The 26,096-nt window shown below is 43.8% G+C and overlaps 1 protein-coding gene across 1 annotated transcript in view; it reads left to right on the top strand.

Annotated features, from left to right (window-relative positions):
• Positions 1 to 26,096, top strand: part of PACRG (parkin coregulated) — a 303,333-nt gene that overhangs the window by 22,300 nt on the left and 254,937 nt on the right. The window contains exon 2 of the mRNA XM_036316019.1: positions 25,672 to 25,806. Within this exon, the coding sequence (XP_036171912.1) occupies positions 25,672 to 25,806 (135 nt within the window). The remainder of the gene's footprint in view (positions 1 to 25,671; positions 25,807 to 26,096) is intronic.

Here is a 26,096-nt window from a genome sequence, read left to right as displayed (position 1 = left end):
GTATTCTTTGGTCATAACAGAGTTTAGTAAGACAGGGAAGCCAGGGACTTGGACGCCATACGCTTTTCCTCACGACACTGAACGTTGTATGAGTAGGCTGCTATTCGCATCATGTCGTGTGCCAGACATACCCGGTTGGAAGTCAATTTTGTGTATAGAGCAGTGAATCATCCATTTAGGAAGCAGATTAGTTTTGCATTTTTTTAAACACAATCTTTGCTTTTCATTCTGATAGAAAGGCCTCTATTGATTTGAGTATAATATTATTTTACAGCAAAGTGTAACCTTGATTTATATCTCGATGTTGAGAATTCACACTAGTTTCCCTGTATGTGCACTATTTTATCTCCGTAATCACACCGGCTGGGCCGGCTTTTCTTTTCAATGACGTTTAAGACCATATTTAACTGGGAATATCTGCTGAAATGCACCTGGGTTCTGTTTTCTTAAAACCAGTGAACGATCCGGGCAGCTTCCCTGTTTTTCTAAATGTTAGGACTGGCTTCACACCGTCAGAAGCATCCAGATGCTCAAATTTTACAACGTCCATTCCATCTTTAAATGCCCTTGATGCATAAAGCGTAGCTCTGCTTGGAGCTGCTGGAGAGAACATAAAATCGCTCCTAGGCCCCCGAGATGTTGCCTGAGGGACTCCCAGTCCCCACGCCCTCCTGCAGCCCGACCCTCTGTCCTTGGAGCAGGTGGGGGAGCCCCTCTGCCCTTGGAGCAGGCCGGGCGCGGGGGGGCAGGAGGGGGGGAGGCTGCAGAGGCGGGACCACGGTCGGGTCACTGCTGGGCACTGATGAGGCTCGGATGGAAAACCTAATTTACAGCGTAGGAGGCACATCCATTATCCTTCCGATTTAAAAATAGAACATACATCAGCAAAATGATCAGGGAAAGTGCTTGAGAATTATGAAAGTCAAGGACTGTTTCATATCATAAAGTCACAGCCCTCGTTGAATATTACCTTAAATTACAGTGCAGGCCAATGGGATCCCTGTGTTCCGTCCTCTGAAAATTAGTGTCCCAGCCTTCCGCCTCCCCACCATCCAGTACTCATGGACTGCTCATCGGCTCCCTGTTACATGCAGGTCGCTGGTCATGTCAGTGTGTAGCTATATCTTCATGAAATTGATGTGCACCAGGCATTGCTGGAAGAACGCAAAGCATGATCTCTTTCCTTGGACTCGCTGTACAGCACAGTGTCATTTTATTTCTAATCAGACTCCAGTCGGCACCGTCCTCATTGCTCCCTCTCTTCCTCACTCCTGGCTCTTCCTTCTCCGGCTCTTCTCAGATACTGAATGGCCAGCGAACAAATCCTGGAATGAATTTTTAAAAACTCTATTATCCTCCTGAAATGCAAATGAACTCTTTTTAAAGTATCTGTACAAAACCCCTGGATTTTCTTTTTTTAAAAAAGAATACTCCACATTACCATGATCATAAATTTCATGGCAGTAATTGCCTGTTACTATAATTAGTGATATGGATTCAATCACTTGAATTTTTCTGAAATTCTCTTAACATTTTGCTATAACAGAATTAATATTTAAATGTATATTTGTAATGGGCTAATTTATTAGAATAAGAGTTGAGATTTGACACTTTGAAAGCTTAAATGTTGAAACATTTGCTTTGCAGGCTACCCTACCAAAAAGATCAGGGTTAACCTCTTAACAGCCAGATTTAGACGCAGAAAACGGAATGGTGGTAATTTACATCGCTTTATACCAACTTCTCACTGGTTGTAAAACTAACTGTTCTCGCTATCTCTGCTGTATTTTAATGGCCTCTGCTTAACTTATCTCCTTCCTTTCTCACAATTTTATTTTAAATATGAATTAATATTTAAGATGCAAATAAAAATAGAAATAAGAAAAATTTCAATAGGCTTAACCCTCAGGAATGCAAACTTTTATATTTATAAAGACCCTGAATTCTGTGTGTCTGTCTGTGTATCTTTCTACCTATCTACCTGTTCATCCATCTAGCCACCCACCTACCTACCTACCTACTTACCTATAGGTTTTTATAAAAGTTTCAGGAGTGCTAAAGAAGAATAAGAAATGCTATTGAATTGTTCAAGTATTCTATAATATACATATATATATATATATATATATATATATATATATATATATTTTTTTTTTTTTATTTGGTTTACTTGGCCTGCTTAACTGCTCGACTTTGTAAGGGAGAGAGCTAAGCTGAAGTCTCCCACTATGATGCCACATTTTCTCATTTCCCTTAGTTGTTATACATTTCTTATTTATATATTTTCAGGTGATTTCATTAGGTACTTACTATTCAGAATTATCATATCTTCCTGGTGACTAAAACTTTTATCATTATACAGTGACCCTTTCTGTTCCTAAAAATGTTTTTTTGTTTTCTGACTTAAAGTCTCTTTTATCTGACATAACCACTCCGGCGTTTAATGTTTTCCTGGAATATATGTCCCATTTTTTAGTGTAATATTTTCGATTCCTTTGATTTCTTGTGTCTTTCTTTCTTTGCTCTTGAAGATAGCCTATAAGCTGTTTTTATTTTTTTCTTAAATCATACCCATTCTGACAATGGCTAATTTAGCTCATTTACATTTATTGTGATCATTGATTTATTTGAATTTATTTCCACCCTATTATTTAAGAATTTTGGTTTTCTCATCCTATATCATTTTTATTATCATTTTATTTTGTTTCTTATTTTATGAGTTTTTCTCTTTTGGGGGTTATACATAGAATTTCTATTTTATTAGTCATTGCACTTGAACTTTTACTGAGCATAATTAGGTAAATAACACCTGAATTTAAGCTACTTAAACTTCTACATCCAAGTGTGTAGGGAATGTTAGAATACTTCAGCTATGACCAACACGCTCAGGTTTACATCTGTTCTCCAGCATTTTGGTTCTCTCCTTTTTTAAACCCCACAGATTTGACATTACTTTCATTGTTTCAAATAGGTTCGTGTATGTTTAGTATTGTGTTTGCTCACCATCCCTTTTTGCACCTCAGACGATTCTTCTGAAATTGTATTCCCCCTGCCTTTGATGAAGGTCTCTGGAGGGGTAATCTTTACAGTCCGGTGAATATTTTACTGTCATTCCTGAAAGAAAAGTTTCTGGTATGAAGTTGTAGGATAACAGTGATCATCACTCAGTACTTCCAAGAGATTTACTCAATGATCCTCTCTTTTCTGTTGTTGAAAAACCTTTTAGCCCAGTGTTGTTTTTATTTATTTATTTATTTATTTATTTATTTATTTATATGCCTTTTTCTCTCTGAATGGTTTAATGATTTTCATGGAGTCTTTTTAATTAAACAGTTTTGCTTTGATATTCAGGCATGGATTTCTTGTGAGGGAATGGAGGACAATGGTTTCTCCGGATAAACCCCGCAGTAGAAGCCCACATCGTCTAAGAGGGTCACATGTTATTGCTTTATGATTTTCAAGCAAATTAAAGTGTCTGTCGTTTCCACTTTTCCATTTGCTTGTGCGTAGGTCCCGGTGATGACTGGGCCAGTGGGAGGGGAAAGAGGACCGGTGGCATCTCCACAGGCTTCGACCGTGACAGCCCCTGTGGGTGAATGGCTTTTTAGAGAAATTGCTGAGACCGGATTTCCCGTGTGCTCTTCTTGTACACCTTTCTCCGACTTGGTTAAAATTAGTTATCAGCACGGACGTACAGTAACGTCAAGGAGAAACACATATAAGAGGTACTGATAGCTGCTGGCATCTTTGCAAGATAAAACGGGTACCGATGTGTGCCGAAACCGGTTTGGCTCAGTGGATAGAGCATCGGCCTGCGGACTGAAGGGTCCCGGGTTCGATTCCGGTCAAGGGCATGTACCTGGGTTGCAGGCACATCCCCGGTGGGAGATGTGCAGGAGGCGGCTGATCGATGTTTCTCTCTCATCGATGTTTCTAACTTTCTATCTCTCTCTCCCTTCCTCTCTGTGAAAAATCAATAAAATATATTTAAAAAAACAAAAACAAAACAAAACCAAAAAACGGGTACCGATGTGAAAAAATAAAGAGAAGTTTCCTTTGAAATAAAGAGAATGAATTTCAGGAACATATTGACAGCAAAATACTTCCAAGAGAAGTGTATTTGCCTCCTTATGTTGTTAATGAAATATTTGTTGACCGTGACCGTGTATAAGGCAGGATCTCGGGGGGATGAGTGAGACCCCGTCTCCCCTTTAAGGAGCCGAGCGGGGAAATATGACGGCGATATAACCAACCGCACCGGCGGTGGGATGAGCTGGACGGCGTGGGCGGCGGGGGAAGGAGAAGCCGCTTGGGTGCGAGTTGATGGCGGAGGGGGTTGTGAAAGGCTTTTCGTCGTGCATTCCACACCTCGGAGCTGGAGGAGGCAGCTTACAGTTAGGAGAGACATTCGCGATAGAAAAGGTACAAATGCGACTTTACGAGATGAAAGCTGCAATGCCCACCGTGAGAAATGCTCTGTCAGAGACGGGCTTTCCCAGTCACACGTCAGCTGAGAACGTTCTCACCAGCACTCACTTGGGAAAGAAATGTTAGAGGCAGCCTTTCAAACAAGGAAAATGAAACCAGAGGAGAACCTGGGTCCAGAAACCAGAACCAAAGCTGCAGAGCAACATACTTGCTTTTTCTCATTTCCTTAGAGCATTCCTAATGTTTTCTGATTATTGAAATCTTTAAAACGAATCTACTGTTTCAATACAAAATAGCAACGCAGTGTAGGATTGATAAGAGGCGCAGAAGTCAGGTCTGTGACTGCAGTGCCATAAGGGCGTGGGGAGAAAAGGAGGTGTGCTTAGGGAAGGTTTTTATGTCCTCTGCTGGATGCGTGGCATTTTATCACTTGAAAATAAATGGGGATGTATTAAAAATATTGAGTCGAAACCCTAACACAACCACTAAGATAAGTGGGGCACAAGTAATGCTATATCTTAGCGGAATTTAAGCAGCGTAACTCAGTTAGCTCTTACCTGAAGGCAATTCACATCTCAGGTGATTTTTTTGTTTTTGTACAACATAGCAATGTCTCTAAAAGTCAATTTTCCAATGCCATATGCTTTACGAAGTTAGAGTAATTATAACAGCACTTAATTTAACGGCACTGCCTGTGCATCTGTGGTTTATTTGTGGTGTTGGCTGTGCTACTTTGCTGAATTACCTAGTTAAGAGAAATTTCAGGGGGAAAAAGGTGTTCGGGAAAAAATGAGCTATATTAACTTAATTCGGAGTTTTCTATCCCAAAGGTCATGTAAATTCAGAAATAATTTTTGTCAAATGCTTTAATGGAAGCAAACTTTTAGGAAAAAAGTATTTTAAAATTTTAATGGGAATGCTAAGAGCTTTTAAACATTTTACCTAATTGAATTCTCCCAAGTTTGCAAGGTAGGCGTTATTGTCTCAGTTTTACAGTTGGGAAAATTCAAGCTCAGATGGCACAACAATCTGCATAGCAGCAGAAAGGGATCTTCTGAATCTGCGTCCAATAATTTTCCCACTAACTCCATCCTGAAGCTTCCACAAGGCCTAAGTCACTGACTCACCCAGAAATATCCACTCTTGCCATCCTTCCTGGTGGTTGATGACATAGTCCCTTACCTGAAAAACAGCTAAGGTCTGATAACATGGAATGAACAACTGAACATGTAAAAGTGGTGAAAAGAAGGGATACCTATTAACATACTTTTTTTCCAGAAAATATATCTGCTGACAGTAAAAGTAAAGGTACTGGAACCGGTTTCAAAACAGGACCGTGATTCTTGTTAGACTACTTGAAAGTCCACTCTCAATATTTTGGAAACATTTTTCCACAATTCTCAATTCTCTTTCTCTCTCCGCTCCCTCCCCCCCCCCCCCCCACACACACACACCTGTTACTAGCAAAATGAAATCACATCATATCTGCTGGGCTCCATTCTTCACTATGTATTGCCATGTTATTCTATGTGAGTAATTAGTTTACATTGTAATTTTTGGTGGTAGTTTCCAGTTTCTTTTATTTTACTAGCGTCTACTTTAGATGCATTTAATAGTTTTTCTCTATTTTAAAATGTAATACAATAATTATTCTTGTACTTAGAAGAGTAAGTCTGTGAACTTTCCAATTATCTCATTGATATAAATTTCTAGAAGTGTAATTACTGGATCAAAGAATAGTAACATAAATTTTGAGACTTATTATCTAACTAGAGGCCCGATGCACGAAGATTTGTGCAAGAATAGGCCTTCCCTTCCCTGGCTGCCGGCACCGCCTTTGCTCCAGCCCGGAGCTGCCTTCTGCCTTCGTGTGCTGCCCAGAGGCCCAGAGCGGCTGCCACCATCTTTGTTACATCAATTTGCATATTCCCTCCTTATTGGCTGTGGGCACCACCATCTTTGTTGCGAAGTGACAGTCAATTTGCATATTTTCTTTATTAGATAGGATTTCCCTCTAAAAGTGTTTGATTTGGGGTCCCTCTAACAGAATATAATTGTGAGTATAACCTATAACTGGTTAGGAGAGAATGGCATTTCCTTGTTTTTATATTAGTTGAACCTAAGAGTACTATCTTTTCACATGCCTAGTTCCCATTTTTAATATATTTTACTCTTTATTACAAATTTGCAGTCATTTGGTCAAGTTCCTTAACCATTTCATGAGTTGAATTCTAATTTTATTGACTTTATAGATTAGGTGAAAATAACACGTTTAGGATATTGTCTTCCCACAGAAGAACAAGATTTGAGTCTGCATTTCTCCAAGTCTTCCTGTATGTCCCTCAGTTGAGCTTTGTTGTTTTTTCACTCATCCATGTGTTGGGAGCTCATCAAGCCTGTTTCTTTCCCACTAGTTTGTCTTCCCCTGCAGTGAAAGGATGGGGGCGACCTGGGGAACGTAGACCCACAAGGTGGGAGGACTGCGTTACAAGCTGCCACCAAGCGGGACATCTGCAATGGACTCTGTGCGACCAAGAAATTAGATTTTGAGTTTTTGGCCACTGAGATTTTTTGTTTTCGTGTGTGTGTGTGTGTGTGTGTGTGTGTGTATGTGTATGTGTGTGTGTGTGTGTGTGTGTGTGTGTGTGTGTGTGATAGCAGATAGTGTTTTCCTCATATAGACATTGATTCTTGATTGGGGTGATGCTGTAACAAAAATCTAAAAGTACATGTTTGTTCATGGCTTAGCAGCTGGGTAGCAGGACTGTGAGAAAAAGACAGAGCAGAGATGGATCAATATTGTGAGTCTATGACAAATATTTTTTAATATCAGCTTTGACAGTTTGGAAGGCAGACTTTGTGCTTACTGAGACTGTGGCTCTGGGGAGATGCGCGGAAAGTCTCAGAATAAGAGTGTATGTTGGCTTCTCTTGGTGCCTCAGGCAAGGTGTGGCAGGAAAGAGGCAGAACATTTCTCCACAGAGGAAAACGGGAACGGAGAAATTTCAGTGATGAAAACCCTTCCAGGTTTGGAAATTGCAACTGCTTCTTGATCCAAAATAGTAGTAACTATGTTCGAGAGAGTTCTTAGCTGCAAAAGCCCAGGTAAGCAAACTGTTGAACAAAAAGATTAAGCAAATTGATGCAGCTTGGATCATATGATCACAGAGATGGCTTTCCCAACTGGCTTGTTTGATAGCTTCAGGGTAGCCACATGGATGTTCACACATGTGTGCGCATGCACACAGAGAGCACTTGTGTCAGTGAGGGCAAGGAAGCAAGGAAAGGAACCAGAAGAGGCGCTAGGACAGACCTTTGGCTGTGGTTATTGGCACATACGGCCACCTGGAAAGAGACAGAGTCCGCAGTGTTGGGGGTTGTGATGTTGCCGAAGAGACAGGCACTAAGGCTAAGGGTGCCTCTGCCTGTTCATTCTTTACACAAGTCTCTGGATCTTTGAACTCGCAAAGCAAAAAGCAAATGAGGAAAATGATGGTTGACACCATGATCTCATGTCAGACAGCACAGTAGGAAGCTCCCTGGGGAGCAGCCAGCGCCCTGGAAGGCAGTGTAGGGTGGAGTTCCATCCAGAGAGCAGGGTTACGTCTCAGTTAAGGGACTCCTCTCCCCATCAGGACTGAGGGGCTCACACGCCTTCCTAATGGATGTGTTCACTGTGGTCACCTCGGCCTGCTCCCCCACGGCCTGTCGGGTTACGGAGGGGCACGTCACACGCGTTCATGCCGGGCACATCGCGCAGAGACCCTCGGCTTTGAGCTTGATGCGATGCCTGCGTGGGGTTGTCTGTGGAGACTGTAATCTACAGGTAAAACGAAAAGTACAGTGGGGATGTGGCAGTGAAACGGGAGGATGTGAGCGAAGGCTAGAGCCCTCTAGAAACTGCCTCCCATGTTCCTGGGAGCACAGTTAGGCTCTATTTTCCAGCCGAGCCTTGCAGTTAGACGTGACTTTTTACTGAATTTTAGCCAATGGAGTGTGCACGGACAATACTGTATGCTGTTGGCCATGTAGTGAGTAAAAGCTCGCCTGGGGAACCAGCCCTTCTCTTCCTGTCCGCTGACGTGAAGGAGACTCCTAGACCCGGGAGAGGACAGGGCTGTGGTGTAGAGGGGCCGGTGCCCAGCACTGCTTCAGATGTTGCTTCAGATATTGATCAGAAAATAAAACCAAAATGTTAATGGGTTTCACACCATAAAGTTGATTGGGAGTTTTGATTGTTATAGTAGCAGGTGTTTTTTGCACTAATATAATTTTTAATTTTGCTGTTAAATTTCTCTTTCTCACTCTTTAATGTGTGAAGGTTGTCCTTGTGAATTGTTCACAAATCCAGTTTGAAAAGAGTACATAATTTTTTTCAATTGCATTGTATCTCTTAGGTTTAACTTAGATTTCATTAAAAAAACAAAAAAACAAATGCATTGTTAGTGCAGAGTTCTCTTACGTCGAATATGGTGCAAATGAACTATGTATTGGTCATCATTTCCAAAACCACTTCAAATGACACAATAGAGTAGCAGTTTTGCGAGCAGAAATACTGACATTTCTGCCATGATCCACAGTTTACACTAGGGGAGAATATGTGATCTGCCCATAGCTTCTGCATGGTGGTGGGGAAATGATTGATTTTAGGTCGTTCATTTATGGGTAGCTCACCTGTGTTTTATTTTGTACCCCGTCAGACCAAGAAGATCTACCAGTTTTATGAGGGCTGCTGATGTGCTCTGTCCTTATCGTTTTATTACCTGGTGGAGAAGCTACAAGATACTGGCAGTCCTCAATAACGAGCACTTTATGTTTCCGTGTGTCAGCAAATTCCTTAGATTAATTCCCTTTGTTTGATTGATGGAATGTACTGAGGTGTGTTTTTTTTAAGGTTCTAATTTCTCTAAACGCTTGTAAGAAATTACCAGGAGGTCTAACATGTATTTGTAGTCTAATATCTATATATCTATATATAGTTATATGTAGAGAGATATATATCATTTCCTAGGCAAAGCTTTGTCTGAAGCTGATATTAAATATTTATCTATGATTATAAATAATCAGCATGCGCTTGTCTGGGTTATTAGGTGTGTAAAATATTTTTTAAAACCAACAACACATGATTTAGAAAGAAAATGTAAAGCATTAATATTATGGAGTTGGGAGGCACGGAATGCTTTTCCTTGGATTTTTTTTTTTTTTGAAACTTACTGAAGCTAGTTCAATGTCAGTGTTGAATAAGTACTCCAGGCTTTTAAAATCTTGAGACAGTAATTTTAAAAGATTGATTGAAATAAATATTTTATCTTTTATTTTTGTTTTTAAGCTAAAGATATCAATTAATTATTTGTAAGGAATCTAAAAGAATAGAGAAGGTATTTTTTTCCCCTTTTTTGACCATTGTATCAGAGGGAGGTAACAGTGACTCTTAAAATCTTGAAGCATCGTCCCTCTTCAGCAGGAAGCAACTATAGGAGAGACCATCGCCCCTTTCCCTTAAAGTATTCAGAGCCAAGAGTCCTTGATGGGGTGCATTGTAGGCCGTGAGACAGGCATGAACAGGGGAGGAACAATAGGCAAGGTACGGAATGTCACCAGCTCAGAAAGCCCCGGGTACCCAGCAACAGACCTTGTAGAGTGGGACCTCATTCCCAGGATGACCTTTCCTCTCTTTGCATGCCCCTGACCTTTCCTATTGCTGCTCATGCAGCTCAGACCCTCCCCTGACCTTTTCTCCCCTACATGTCATAGTCATGTGGTAGACCTCCTTAGAGGAGGATCATAGGACTCCCGTACAAGCCCTTGAACGACCACCCCCCTAAGCATTAAGCCCTCAAGACGATGAGGTTCTGATCAGCATCAAATAACCTTAGGAGCAAAGCCTCCGGTCTATTGACCACAGGTCAAACCAGAGATAACATCTAGGCCTCAGGTGTCTTTCAGTTCCAGGCCTAGAAAAGCAACCAAACCAGGTGGACAGCACCATGGCTGACCTCAGGACCATGATGACTGATGGCCCTAGTGCAGACCTATCAGTGGACACACCAGGGAAGCTGATGACTCTTCTATGGAGGTGCTTCCTGAGACCTCCCCTGAAGTCCCCACTATTAAAAAGCCTTAGGACAAGGGACCAGCGAGCTCTTCCCTCTCTTGAGCAAGCCTTCGCCTTCCCCGACCCCCTTCCTTCCCAGGCCAGCTTTCTCTGAGCATCTGAGTCTCTCCCCCTTTTCGTCTCCCAGGCGGGACTAGCCTTGCTCTCTCTCCTAAGCTCCAAGGCCCCTCTGTTGCCTCTGTAGCTAGTTTCCTGAGCCCACACAGCCCAGCTGGCTCACTTCTCCCTCTGAGACTTTCTAAATGAACTTTTGCTTGTTAAAGAAAAAAGCTTGGAGCAGTTTTTAGAATAATTGAACCTTGACTGAGCTTTGCTATAATCACTTTTATAATACTTCTGTCAAACAATCGTTAGTTCCTAAAACACGAGGTAACAGTCTTGATGAAATATATAGGGTGTTCCCCAAAACTGTATGCACACTTTGATTATAAAGTCAGGGTTTATTAACATACAGTTCATTTTCAAAATTGTAAAAAATCGACAGAAATGAATAATTTTTTGTTAATGCCTATTTTTAAACTGATGACCGTTCTGGTCCAGGCACTGCTGATAATGTGAAGTAATGGGATCCCAAACATCAAGAATGATTTCATTTGTTATTTGTGTGCCCTCCATTCGTCAACTGTTGCTGGTTTTGTACTGTAGACTTTATCTTTTCTGTACCCTCATATAAAAGTCTAATGGGTAAATTTTCTTTGTTCAAAGATTAGTCTGGTTTCACCCATTATTTCAAATCACCCATTATTTCACTGAAAAAGAGTGAAAATTAAGTGAGTTATCAGCTGTTAAAGTGTGTATACATGTTTTGGGGACACACTATATAAATGTCTTTTACTTCATTTTATAGCATAACTGTATTGGCACATCAAATATTTGAGCATACCTATTATTTATAGGAAACTAACAACTCATCTTTGGAAAAAAAGACAAAGATTACCATAAAAATCCATAATCATGTTGATTTTCAAGGTATAAGTTATACTAAGGAGCATATTTTTTCTTTATAGAGATAAAAGGAATATCTTCTGTCTCAAATTATTCTTGATGAAGTTATACGATGAGTTTGTTTTTGTTTTCTTTTTAAATGGGGACCATATTTTTTTAGGGCAACTGTGATGAGAAAGGGGCCATATTATTTAAGTAACTTTGGGCTGAGAGTTCAATCCGAAACACCTGGATACAACCTAGTGCAGCAGGTCTCAAACCCCATTTTTTCCTTTCCTGATAGGATGAGGTTTCTTACATAATATTACTTAGCTGTTTGAACATTCAGTAGGTTCATGTCAAATCATATGAATCCCCTACATAAATGTACATGAACTACTTTATCCTTCACTATGACATCAGAGAGTAATTTGAACTGTTCTCCTAAGTCTCTTGGGCTTCCTCAATGGAAAATTTCGTGTGAATTTGCATTAACTATGTTTCCTTATATAACCAGGGTGAGATACCTGTGCCAAAATGATTGGCCAGGTAGAGTGCAGATTCATGTAGACCAGTGGTCGGCAAACTGCGGCTCACGAGCCACATGCGGCTCTTTGGCCCCTTGAGTGTGACTCTTCCACAAAATACCGACTTCTGCGCATGGGCCATGAAGTTTCAATCGCACTGTATGTGCGCGCCCGCACGTGGTATTTTGTGGAAGAGCCACACTCAAGGGGCCAAAAAGCCGCATGTGGCTCGCGAGCCGCAGTTTGCCGACCACTGATGTAGACCACTCTTAAAAGTATTACAGAAAGAGCTCGATTACAATTCAGGATGAGTTGAGCCATGTCCTCCAAACCCACATTTCTCTCTGCACAGAAAAATCAGCCTATAGTGTGGGTGGCCTACCATTCTCCAATGTCAATTACTGATATTAAAGCTGGATCTAAAATAGTAGGCAATTCTGTCTTATCTGCATAAAGCGATTCTGCTTTTATATTATTTGTTTACATAGTCGAGTATAATCTCAATGATATTTAACTGTTTTTAGATCTAATGTGGTTGTAAAAAATACTTGTTTCCTTTGGTTAATGCTGCCATGAGCTAAATATTTCTAAATTGGCAATGATGGTACAACAGGGACTGGGGTGAAAATATATCTATATACCTATATCAGTGATGGCGAACCTATGACACACGTATCAGAGGTGACACGCGAACTCATTTTTTTGGTTGATTTTTCTTTGTTAAATGGCATTTAAATATATAAAATGAATATCAGAAATATAAGTCTTTGTTTTACTATGGTTGCAAATATCAAAACATTTCTATATGTGACACGGCACCAGAGTTAAGTTAGGTTTTTCAAAATGCTGACACGCCGAGCTCAAAAGGTTCGCCATCACTGACCTATATATCTATATATCTGTGTATCTATATATTGATCTTATTACAATTAAATAGCACAGACATGCATGCTCCCAGCCTTCACAGGTGCTCATGTAGGTTCCCCTTCTCTAGTTCAAGCATAAATACCCTAGTGGAGTGTTCTATGTTTTGTAACAAGTCAAATAATTTTCTCCTTTGTAATTTTTCTCAGCCAAGGGTTCGGCAAGCCTGAGTGAGGGCAGCAAAAGGATGAAGAAATGACAGACAGAGAGAATAAGCTGGGTCTAGGTCAGCCGTGGGCAAACTATGGCCCGTTTGAAATGAGTAAAACTAAAAAAAAAAAAAAAAGACCGTACCCTTTTATGTAATGATGCTTACTTTGAATTTATAGTAGTTCACACAAACACTCCAGCCATGCTTTTGTTCCAGCCTCCCGTCCAGTTTAAGAACCCATTGTGGCCCTTGAGTTAAAAACTTTGCCCACCCCTGGTCTAGGTGGATCTTCCTGTGCCTGGCGGAGGCCACAGAGAGAGATCCAGAGGCAAGCTGAGCCTTTATTTTATAGCCAGGGGTAAACAAGGGAGTGGTCACCATAGTTACAATGTTCTTGTGAGTTTCACTTGTTTTGGCAGCACTTGCTGCACCTCTCTCAGCCCATTAGCTTCCCAGATAAGATCTAGGGAGCCTCATAAGGTCAAGCTAATTATGCTAAGAGGACTGTGCCCTCTAAGCTGGGACTTGTTTGTGGCTTTGCCAGCAGGTCAGCCCGAGGCTTACCCTATAGCCGCGCCCTACATCTCCTTTGTAATCTTTCTCTGCTTAGCCATTCCATCACAGTTAATTCCCCGTCTTTCCTCATCTCTCAGTCTTCCTGGCTCACTGATCATGTGTCCTCCCCTTTGAGAACTGTGCCGCGCGCTCCTCTCCCAATGCACCGTGAACACCATGCCCTGCACGGACTGCATCCTGCCGCGTGACTAGGCTCAGGGCATCCGTGGCTTCTGGAGAGGCTTTTGCTCCTTAAAGCGTCCCTGAGAGCATTCGCGTCTGCATCCGCGCTGATCCCGCATGTGTCATAGACACCCTGAAGCCGGGAGAGACCTGAAGACACCCTTCCAATCCCTTTGCGCCTCTAAAACCTGGGGCACATCTGACTAGAGAGCCCTCATGAAACGGCAAGACGTATTGCTCAGGAAACCTCAGCCTTGTACTGCTGTGTGCTGTCTGGGGAAAACGTCCGAAGGAGAAACGTATATTAAACAGGAAGTAGAATTTTGTTAGTGCAAAGGAGCATACTATTTCTAAGCAGTTTTTCCCCTAGAATCGCACCATAGTCAGGTGGCATTAGCGTGATGCTTCCAGTTTATACACGTGGTCTTGTAACGTCACACACATTAAGATGTGCTTCATCGCGAGGGTGGGACTTAGAAGGAAGCAGCCACATTGCACAGGGGCCTCCCCCATAAGGACTGAGAACTGGTCCAGTGGGTGCGCTGGCTTCGGTTCCCACACTGGCTCCTGCTGGCTCCATGCTTCATCTTGACGTTCCCGTTTCCACAGAGCAGGACCCAGGTGCGAGGCCTTAGCGTCCTGTTGACTCTTCCCTCTTCTGCTGTCCAGCTTTCCCATTTTCAGAAATGTCACAGCCACATGCTCCTGGGCCGGCTCTGGTCTTGTTACCTTGAACAATGTGTTGATAGGCGGCTTTACGGGTGGCCTGGTCCGTGTGTACTGTAAATTCCGGGGGGCAGGCACCTAACCTGTCTTGTTCACCCCTAAATTCCTGGAACTAGAACAACAGATGCTCAAGAAATGTGTTTAGTCAATTAATGACTGGCACTGAGTGTGTCTCTCATTGGCATTCGGATGGGCCCCGCCCTGTTGCTTTTTACCTTTATTTAGATTATTTAAAGTAAATGTCACCACCTAGTCCTCTGTTCTGGAAGGAATGTGGGAGTGCAGGGTCACGTGCACCTGCATGCAGGGCGGTCCCGGAAAGCTTTCCTGAACAGGGGCCCCCGAGGGGCAGGCAGGCGTTTTACATGCCGGTAGGTGCATAAACGGGGGTGGGAGCGCCTGCAAGTTCTCTGTGTTGTTTCTCTGTCAGTGATGGGAAGCGAGACCATAGGCTGGGAATGAGGAGGGGAAGAGGAGAGACTGGATGGCATGAAATCGTCGCCTGTGTGAGTGGTAGAGGGGAAGGGTGGGGGCGGGGTAATGCCATTGTCAGCTCAGTGGCTTTGCTGCCGCTAAACCCAGCTGCATGTGCTTGCACAGTGTTGGCAGAGCCTGATTTCGGCAGCAGCGTTCGCGTTTACAAGTACCACAAGCCAGGAGAGGGGTGCGGGGGTAGAGGATGAGCAGGAAGGAGAAATTATTATACTGATTGACCATGAGGTGTGGAAAGAGGGGATCGGGGCAGTTAAAGGGAGGTCCATAGTGGCGAAGTGTTTTAAGGTTAGGGCTTGAGAGGAATTGAGCTAGAAATGTAAGAAATGGTGGCCTCAGAGCAGCGAGCTTGAGGTTAAAATTATGCAGGGGCTGCAGTCTTTTCTAGCAACCTTGGAGTCCCTGGCTGGCCAGGATGCCAATCAAGATCACTGACGGAGAACAGGTTAAGGAACTGGCGAGGCCAGGATACTGGTCGGATTATCAACATCCTATAGACTAGTCTGGAAACAGCAATGAGGAGCAGGCGCCACTTCGTTGCTAGGGGCCCTGATACGGTTTCTCTCTGAGCCCTGAACTGAGAGGGAGCAACCACGGTAGGGTTGAGCATCCTTCAACACGGGCTCCCTCTTCAGGCAGGTCCGTGGGCAGATCTGCAGTGGGTTCCTGTTCCCACCGTGGTCCATCCTAGGGAGACGCCGTCACCCTTTACCCACTTTACTTACTGCGGACTTTGTGTTGCTCCTCCTTTGCTGTGGCACGCAGTGCTGCTGTGCACATGCGCACAAGCACCTCCCAGCGCTCCTTCCCACGGAGAAAGACAGGTCACGCGCAGGGGTTCCCTGGGGCAGAGGCCTGGGGCCGCACGCGCCTGGTCGCAGGGCAGATGCACCTTCACTAGACCGGCCGAGTGGGTCCCAAAGAGGCGCTATCTGTTTATACCCAATGTTATGCCCAGATTTAGGATCCCCAAGAGACCACACCAGGGAGCCAGCCGAGTCCGATGCAAAAGCAGAGAGTCTTTTATTCAAACCCGGGTTTGGCTCCCCTACCCTCCTTACCGACACAGCGGCAAGTGGCAAAGAGAGGGCTAGCCCGGTGGGAAGAGGAGTTTTATAGGGGGGTGGAGTAAGGGGAGGAGAGATGACTGTGGGCCCTGCCGATTGGCCAGGTGCAAGTCGGGTCTTGTTACACAGGATGTGGTCATATCTATGGCGCGCATGTCCCTTGATTGTCATTGGTTACTTTAAAGAAATCCTGGGCGTGGCTAGCAGAGGCTTGGGCTTCCGGGAAGAAGGTGCTTGCTGAGCACAGGGCTGCTGCCCCAACATGGAGGATTCGGGGCAAGATGGAGGGCGTAGCCCTCGCCCTTTCACCCAACAGGCAGGAAGGCCACTTGCTGTTCCTCCCGCTCTTCTCTAACACCTCATAGCACCAGGTATTTTTGGTCGTCTGGTAGCATAGAGGTGTGTTCTGTTTTCTTTGCTCACGGGCATATGAAAGGGTGCGTGCATAGTTCTTTTGTTTTAATGCTTATGTTTGCAATTATAACTGCATATAACAGCTACAATCTCCTATTTTTTATAGTAGGTATTCTCTAATATGAACAATGAAAATATTGGCATTTTTTCTTTTCCCCTCTATAGCACCGCCCGATATTAGTCAGTATTATCTTTCTTTGTGTTTACCAGTTAAATATAGTTTTATGCTCTAAGTGAATGCCTTTGGCTCCCAGTGGTAATAGATGAAGCAAAGAGCGAACTTTCTTCACCCCACCTGCCTTCTCCTCTCTCTCCTGGTTGTGTCAATTGCATCGTTTGCATGTGGCGTGTATCTTTTGTAGCCCCTGCTGACTTGCTAAGGCCAAGTTCTCCACTGAGAACCCCAAGGTTGTCTTTAAGTTTCCTAAAGGGTTTATAGTAACAATTTTCTTTGAATACTTGATTTTCAGAAACGATTTCTATGTAGACTTTATATGTGAAGGGAGTTTCCCTGGAAATATGTATTGTGGCTACTCTTTCTTGTGAATCTTCTAGGTGTTTCCATTGCCTCCTGCCACCAAATGTTAAAATGGAAAAGTATGAAGTCAGCCTGGTTCTTGCCAGGGACTTGATCTTTCCTATGAGTTTTATAAAGATCTTTTTATTTTTTCATTCTGATACATTTACTAATATGTGTTTCTGGGATTGGCTTTGCTTAATATTCCCCCTGGATCAAAGAGATCATTTCTTCAGAACATTTCCCAGAGTTCTGTCTTTATCTCAGGTAAGTAGTTCTTACATATCAAAAGAGGTTTTTTAAGCATGATTTTCCGTATGTGATGTTTTTCTTATTCTTTTGTGCTTCCTCTGTGAGAACTTCAGTTGTATGTTAAATCTCCTTTGATGGTCTTTCTTGTTCTTTCACATCATCCATTTTTCTCATTTCACTCACCTGTGTCCTCTTTGTATTCAAATGCGCCTTTTTCCTTTCGCTTCTCCCAGCTTCATCTTCATAATCGGAAAGGTTCACTTCTACTTGTTCTCAGAGTTCAGTCAGCTCCGTTGCCTCTCATATCCTCCCTTCTCTGTCTCTGTTCTTACGTTTCTACTTTTTTGTTTTCTTTAAAAGAAGTCGTGGCTTCAGCCAACTGTTAAACTTATTGGCAAAATCCCTGTCACCGTGTTCACCTCTGCATGGCCTCTCACCGATGGTTTTTTCTATGGTGTCTTGTTCGGATGCTGTGCTGGGTCCCCTTGTGGCCTCAGCACTGCGAGTCGGCTCTTCCGGGCCTGGCATGGGCAGTAGGCTCCTGGGTCTCGGTGGAGGGTGAATTCTGGGAGGGCCGGAAGCTCTCTCTGCTTTCAGAGAGAAAGGAGGTTGCAAACATCGTTTGTTCAGCAGGCACTGGCTTTGGTGCCTTTCTCTTCGGCTTCTCTGACGCCAAATGGCTATGAAAGGCCTTCTGCTGTAAGCCCCATTTATACCCATTTGTTGCAAATAAGAACCAGAGTTTGCCTTTCATGGGCCTTCCTCCCCAGAACTGACCTTTGCCTCCGATGCTTTTGAATCCGTCAGTGCTCGCTCTCAGCACTCAGCGTGTTTTATCTCTCCCTTCTTCCCACACGACAGGAGCCTTATCGTAGCTAGCTCTTCGTGGTTAATTTTTCTCCTGACGTTACAGTGAATGAAGCTCATAATTTGTCTTTATTAACCTTATTGAATGTGCATGATTTTAGAATACAAAGGAGAGAGACGTATTCACACTGGAACTCACTTTAGCTTTTGAGATTTAGCGCTTGTGAGATACCAAGGAATATGTGTGTATATATACAGTAAATAAAAACACATTAACATATTACATCTGCATAGTGTATGATGCACTGATACCTTGACCTAGGACAGACAACACACTACTGAGATACATTCTTAACTTTTCCTTTATGGTTGAATGAGCTGTGGTGGAAACCATGGTGGAAAAAAATCTGACTAATAAGACCATAATCTAGCATTTCTTATTATGTTATCTTCCAGTTAAGTTGTCAGACGTGTGCTTTGTATGTATGATAACCTATCTGTTTTAGCACATTAATTCCTTTACATGTCTACTAGATTTAAAAGGTCTAACCCGGGTATTTAATATCTCTGTAAACTGTGTGAACTCTCAAAGTAATTGAGAGGGAGCCAGTAGACTGAAGGCGCAGTACAAGTCTTTTTTTTAACCAGTATAAATATCTTTTATTGTAGACAGTTCTAAACATTGTTTTCCATTAAACAGCTAGCTTCTGCCGCAGAATATCAGTTTGCATCATTAGACACAAGGATTTTAAAATTTTCTATTAAAATATTCATGATATGTAAAATGTGAATGGTAATAGCCTCTTCCACAGACAAAAATAACATTTTCACTCTAATTATTCAGCAAGAAATAACTCTGCTACAAGACAAAGCAGGGGTGTGTTTAGATACAAACGGTTTGCCAGGCTTTACACGTTGAACGTGTAAGGGGGCCAGAATGCCTGCGCCCCCCCGCCCCCCCCGCTCCCTTTACACTCTCCTTCCCCATCTGGCTCGCTCGCTCACTCACTCACTCGGGGTCTCCGTGGAGGATGACAGCGAGTTAGCCGAGCTGTCTGACCGCGGGCGTTTATCAGCTCCACAGGACAGGGGCTAAACGGTGCGGTCTCCATTGGCATCTCCAGGACTCGCTGGCGACGAGCTGATAGCAGGAATCCCAGCCAGCCGGGCACTCACACCCGTGGCATCTTCCTGTACTCACCTGCAGGGAGAGAGCAGCTTGAGAGGAAACCTCAGCCTCCCAGCTTTCCTTGGTGTCATTTGATTATTGCATCTAATTTTGTGAGGAAAGACGATCAATCTTTCCCTCCAGCAGAGAATTTAAAGGCGCACCAGCGCCTGGCACTTTACACAGAACAATCGAGGGGAAATTGTGCAGAGCGACCATTGCTTTCGGGGCAGCTCTGAAATAAAACCTCAGATCCGCGTGTGCTCCACTTTAGTTAGGAATGTCAAGCTCAGTGGCCGTGAGTGACTTGGAGATCTTGGAGAGCTCAGGGCGCACCGCGTGGCGGAAGCCGTTCTGGGTCCCGTCGGTGGGCGCTGGCCCGAGGGAGGCCTGGCTCTTTGAAGCCGAGGCCACTGCTAAGGTGACCGAGCTGAGAAAGATGAGCCTTGACGTGCAGACCGGGTGTGTTTCCACGGTTCCTTTGGGCCTCAGTTTATCGAGGCTGAGATAAGGCGTGTGCGTGCCCTGTGAGCCCCTCTTGGCTCCACCAGTGGGCGAGTTCTCTGATGATACTGTGCCCTGGTATTTGATGAATGAATGAACACACATGCACGTCATGGAGGTGTGGGAAGGGTTCGGAGGTCACCAGGGTAATTTTTTTATCTGACACATGAGGAAGTGGTGTCTGTCGGAGGGTCGCTCACCCCCTCCCCCCTCCTCCCTCCCACCCCCACCCCCGTTTATGTGTCTGTGCTGCCTGTGCCTCCATGAGCCTCCTCGGATCCCCTAGGGCAGTGGTCGGCCAACTCATTAGTCAACAGAGCCAAATATCAACAGTACAACGATTGAAATTTCTTTTGAGAGCCAAATTTTTTAAACTTAAACTATATAGGTAGGTACATTGTTATTAACTTAATTAGGGTACTCCTAAGGCTTAGGAAGAGCCACACTCAAGGGGCCAAAGAGCCGCAGGTGGCCTGCGAGCTGCAGTTTGCGGACCATGGCCCTAGGGAACGAGGCATAACTTCCGTCAAGTAGGAGAGGGAAGCCCAGTACTGAAGGGTTCTAATTTTTTAAATTGGAACATTAGTCTTCCCACTCCGGTGACTCTCTTCATGTACCGATCTTCCTCATCCTCCCGATCTGAAAAACTATACGTTGTTTGTGTGTGTTTTTTTCATAATCATCATAGGACAGTGCTAATTTAAATGTAACTTATTACAATATTCATAATACTAGCTTTAATTTTTATTTATGCTACTCATATTTAAACTAGTCTCTGCAAGCACATTAGATTAATTTATTTCATTTTAAGTATTGCACAAGCCTTAGATTTTAGCAAAATTTCCCCATTTATACAAGTGAATTTCAAAATATAAATGTGGGTTTCGCTATGAGAGGTTTTACATAGAAAGGAAATACGCATTTGGTCTCATTGGCAGTGACTTTTCAGCTATGAAAATTGTGGTAATAATTGATAATTATTTAGGTCTAAGAAATATACAGAAAATGCAGGCAAATTAATTCTGATTTAATAATAACAAAGATGATAAATAGACAAACCAACTTCCCTGATAGTTATTTCTAATGATTAATATCGACAGAATTCAGGTTCATGGGAAATTACAATGTATTTCTGCCTGGCTCAGCTGAAACACAGAGGCACTTTGAAAGGCTAAGTAACAATTTCTAATGGAAAGGAGCAGTTTTAAAAGGAGCAAGGCTTTATCTTCGGGCGTTCAGAGTTCTGCATCTCTTTCTGCGCCATTAGCCACCTTCTCACTTCTATAGGAGATTGTGGGGATATTCCTCCCTCTTCTTAGCGACATCTACCTTGAGGGTGAGATATCTGAGTGACCCTGTGTCTCCAGGAGCACCAGGCCAGGGGCTTGGGGATACACGTTCATTACATTTTTCAGTGCAGAGATGATATCGGTAGGACCGATTCTTGAGCCAATTTCTTAACTCTGTTTCTAAGAAATACTGTTGTTTTTGTGTCCTTAGGTTCTTAAATGCACATTGATAAGTTTCTAACACTGAAAAACATAGACATTTCTTTTTCTGGCCTTTTTAGTTGTAAATATGTCTTCTCTTCTAGAATCCATTCTGGTTCTGTGATTAAATAGTCTCTGAATTCAAGTATTATGCCTATTGATATTCTTTTATGTCCCCATTTTCAGTTACCATTGACTTTCCCCTCCATTAGCAGTCACACCTTGATAGCAACTCAGACCTTGACCAGCCATAGGGCAGGAGGTTCCCAAAGGGTAGGTGTGGTTTCACTTTCACGTCCCACTTACTCCTCAGGGCACGGTGGGCGGGCGGGCTTTCACCCTGTCCTGCCACTCTAGCTTTGTGAGTTTTCAGAGGACTTTCAGTTCTCTTCGCAACTGACCTCTGTTGTATCATGTTTTAAACAGTATCCCTGTCATTCGCTGCTTTCTCTGACACCATCCTTTCCCCATTCTCTTGCCATCAACCCTATTCCCCCATAGAATCCACTTGCTATCAAATCTCCAGGTAATGGCCCAAGTTCTCAGACTTTTTTTCACCGTATACTCTCCCTTTGGAAAAGTTTAGCAATTTCCATAGATTTTTTAAAAATATTTTTTAATTGATTTCAAAGAGGAAGGGAGAGGGAGAGAGAGATAGAAACATTAATGATGAGAGAATCATTGATTGGCTGCCTCCTGCACGCCCCACATTGGGGATTGAGCTCTCAACCTGGGCATGTGCCCTCACCAGAAATTGAACTGTGACCTCCTGGTTCATAGGTTGATACTCAACCACTGAGCCAGGCCGGCGGGGCCCAATTTCCATAGATTTAGCCCTCAATTTCAATTACAGACAAACTTCATCAATAGCCTAGGATTCCTCCTCTCCTCCCAATAATCTCCATACAGATTGTGGCTTAATGGCCAAGTCTAATTGTCCTGCAGGCACTTCAAGCCGAATGTGAAGAAGGGTGGGTTGTGGTTATTAGGAAAGGCTTCTTAGTAGAGATGAGATTTGTGCTGAGTCTTGAAGGTGATTAGGAGCTCTTCAGGAGAAAGCAGTGAGGGGCGAGGAAGGAGTACAGGTTGATGGAACAGCAACACCATGGCGACCAGCGAGCAGGGCAGGTCTGAGGTCAGCTGGGGTTTGGGGATGAATTAAGCTTGGGGTGCCTGCAGAGGAATGACTGGAGAGATCCCAGTCAGCTGGCACGTATCTTTGTGTAGAGCATCAGTGGGAAGTAATGTATGGGTTTTAAGTAGATGAGAGATATGATTTAATTAGTCTATTAGAATATTCATCATATGGTTGACAGAGGAATGGTCTAGAGAAGATAAAGCTGGAGGCAAAAGACTTTCCTACAAATAATTTAAACCTTTAAACACTAAACAAATACAACTGGAAAGCAGAGATGGTGAGATATTTGCCACAAATGCCACAAATGGTTAATATCTTTCAGTATAAAAAGGTCATACAAATTGATATTAATTTGGAAAAATATATAAACATACGTTCACGAATGCAAGCATATGGCATTTGTACTAAAATGAGGAAACATCATCCTCATTTGTTAAACACAGTAATCCAAACCGAACAGAAGGAAGATGCTATGGACTGTGTTCCCTCAAAGCTCATCTGCTGAAGTGATGGTGTTGGGAGGCGGGCCTCTGGGAGGCCTCTAGGTTTATGAGATGACCCCATGGGGGTGGGGCCTCCGTGATAGAATCAGTGCCTCTAGCTCTCCTTGCTCAATCAGCCATGTGCCTTAGCTATTTCCTGTTTAGATTTTCCCGACCCCAGTGACAAAGCTCGTTTTCTATAGAGGCAGAGGGATTGGGGCTCAAATTGTTGCCAGCATTGGGGCTCTTGGGTTCCCTAAGACAGAAATCGAGAGGAAACCCAGAGAGATTTCCAGACAGATTTTCTTAAGCTTATGCTTGAGCACCAGGGAGGCAGCACAGAGGAAAGGAAGGTGTCTGCCTGGCTCAGGGTCTGGCTTGGCTTGGCTGCTTTCATAAGCTGGGGACAAGGTGGGTTTATGCAAAAAGGCGGGCTTTTTGCAAAAAGGCGGGCTTGCAGAATTTTCCATTTCGGGTCGGTGGCTTCCTTTCCAGCTGTGTTGCCTGGTATGTTCTTGCACCTGTGCTGTGGGAGCAAGATGGCAACTGCTCATTACGGCCACCCTAGGGAGGTCACGTAGAGGTCACCTGAGCATGTGGGTCGAGTTGACACAGGCACTTAGAAGGGAGATAAATTCAGCCACCCCTGCGTTTTTGAACAGGGAGTGGAGCGGAGGTGACATTTTGCCGTCAGCGTCTGACCACCTGGTCTTAACGTGGCTTCGTGGACACCCCGTGTTTTCTAGTCCCGGGCCCAGGCCCCTGTGCTGCCTCAGGATCTCCTCCCTACTCTGTACTAACTCTCTGGTTTCTGCCGGGTCATTGAATGTAAGCTCTGATTTCCTTGTCTGTTTTGTTGAAACCAATGATGTTTATAAGCAATGGACACAGATCCGCAGATCTTGTTGTTTTCTATCCCCCACCCCCTAATGCCAGGCCTTGGCCGCCTCGTGCCTGTGAAGTTCAGACTCATCGTCCTGACCCTGCATCCTCCTGACCAGCCATCCTGTGGTCCTTGGTGGGATAATCCTCCCGAAATAGGTCACCCACCTCACGCGGGTTTTCCCTGCCCTCACTGTTACCCGCAGGGCCTGGCTTTGAAGGACTCCAGAGTAATCTATGTTTATTGAATATTTATTCACATAAATATTCATATATGCTCTTGTTATCTTTGCTGGCTGTTACTAACAAGAACATTGCTGTCATAATGCTTTGTTCTGTCATTACGTTGTTATATTGTTAAAGCTTCCTGGAATCGCTACCTGGTTGTATGAGCTGCCGCCACATCTACCATTACAGTCAGATTCGCTTAGTGTAATATTTTGCAAGCAATTTCCTGGCCATTTGGTGCCCATAGGTATTGCGATAGTTCAGATAGAGTAAAGCAATTACAGTCGGCCAATGGGGCAGACACTGGATTGTAGTAGGTCCTACTCAGAAGCCTGGACTGATGGCCACACACTTGCGGGTCCTGGGGCCGCATTCCAGGGCCTGGGAGGCTCAGAGACGATGCAACTCTCGCTCATCAGAGGCGTAACCAATGCGTTTTCATGGATCCAAATTTCAGGTTGAAACTGATGACAATAGGAAATCAATGACTGTGCATTTTATTGTTTCAATCTTAGTGAGTCGGCTAAATGGGCCCATTAGAAGGACACGGTGTAGATTCCCCACCTGAAGGGAAAAGGTGGGTTTTGTTGTTGTTGTTTTGTTTTTAGCAGCTTCAGTTATGCTAACAATAGAGCAGCTGAAAAGGAAAATTTCAAACTATGATAATTTTCAAGAGCCTGAAATTCCTTCCTACTAATTATTATTAGTCCTGTGACCATATGACAGACAGTGACCTGAGTCCTACGTCCATTGCAGCACATTCACTAAATGCCTGTAAGGACCTCTGGCATCTGGACTTGCCCCCAAGTGCATTCGATATGGCGGCCCCCGAGTGCATGAGATTTTATTAAAAGCATTCTGCTGCGCCATCCACTCCTCCTAATTGGTTTAGGGACAGCCCCCACCCTCAGGCTGGTCCTAATTGCATTTCTCCACAAACCTAGTTTGATTTATGGCTCCTTATTTGCCCTGCATTTTTAATAATAATAAATTGGAGTAAAATTCTGGAGACATTAAATAAAATTTACAGTGGTTGTTCTACAAACCCGGGGCTTCCAGCAGGATTCCTAACAGTAGTTTTCCTTGTTTTTAAAGGCGTTTAGTCAAGTCACATCCTTCTGCCTGATTTCCAGTAATACTGTCTTTATTACATTTCCAGTTATTTTTCACTGGATTTTTTTTATGTACGGATTTTTAAATTACTTGGAATGTTGGAGTGGATTGTGTAGAATATTAAGAAAATAGTATGATGTCCTTTTATAAGGTTGTGGATACATTTGTATTTAGAACAGAAAAAAAAATGTATTCTCTAGAGATATAGTGAGGGAACATCTGCATAAAATTAGGCAATGTCCCTGTTGCAATTGTTAGAAAACTTGAAGTTAAACACTCTGAGCTTAAATGCCTTTATTAAAAAAATTTTAAACTAATGTTCAGGCTTTTCTTCCGTATAAAGTAATATTTTAACGCGACATTTTCTAGGAATACTCTCTAAAGTAGCTTGAAATAAAGGAGACACTTCACAATGATTCTAAAACATGTTCGATGGTAGTCGTGAGGTTTTCTTTGTTCATTATTAGTAATCTGCTCTTCACCAGCCAGAATGTTTTAGGCAGCCTGGGCCTTAAGAACACCAGGCCTCGCCCTGTATGTGCCTCGGCTTGGTTTAAAATCGGATCCTGCTGTTTTCTCTGAAGGTGAAAGGCCCGCCCACGGCAGGTGCATTTAAGGAGAGACCGACCAAGCCCACAGCCTTCCGGAAATTTTACGAGCGCGGAGACTTCCCCATCGCCCTGGAGCATGACTCGAAAGGGAACAAGATCGCGTGGAAGGTAAGTCGGGGCCCGGCTGGAGAGCCCGCCGGCTGTGGGGACAGCGCCCGGTGCCCACGCGTGGCGGGCGAAGCGAGGCGGCGGGCAGCCTCGGAGGGAGCCCCGGGCCGCCGGCCACCTTGGCGGACAGTCCCGCTCCGGCCCAGAGGAGCACATGGCAGAGGGCGGTGCCTCGGAACTGCCTGGTGCCGGGGCCTCTCCGCTGTTCTGAGACCGGGCAGCCGCCCATGATGGAGCGGGTGGCGGGGCTCGGAGAGCAGCAGCCACTTGTCTCCCGGACACGTCCTGTC

Source organism: Myotis myotis, unplaced genomic scaffold, assembly GCF_014108235.1.
Source record: "Myotis myotis isolate mMyoMyo1 unplaced genomic scaffold, mMyoMyo1.p scaffold_m19_p_7, whole genome shotgun sequence".
In the NCBI taxonomy this organism is placed as follows: Eukaryota; Metazoa; Chordata; class Mammalia; order Chiroptera; family Vespertilionidae; genus Myotis; species Myotis myotis.
Note: the sequence above shows the minus strand (reverse complement) of the source record. Positions and strands in the feature narration are given on the sequence as shown.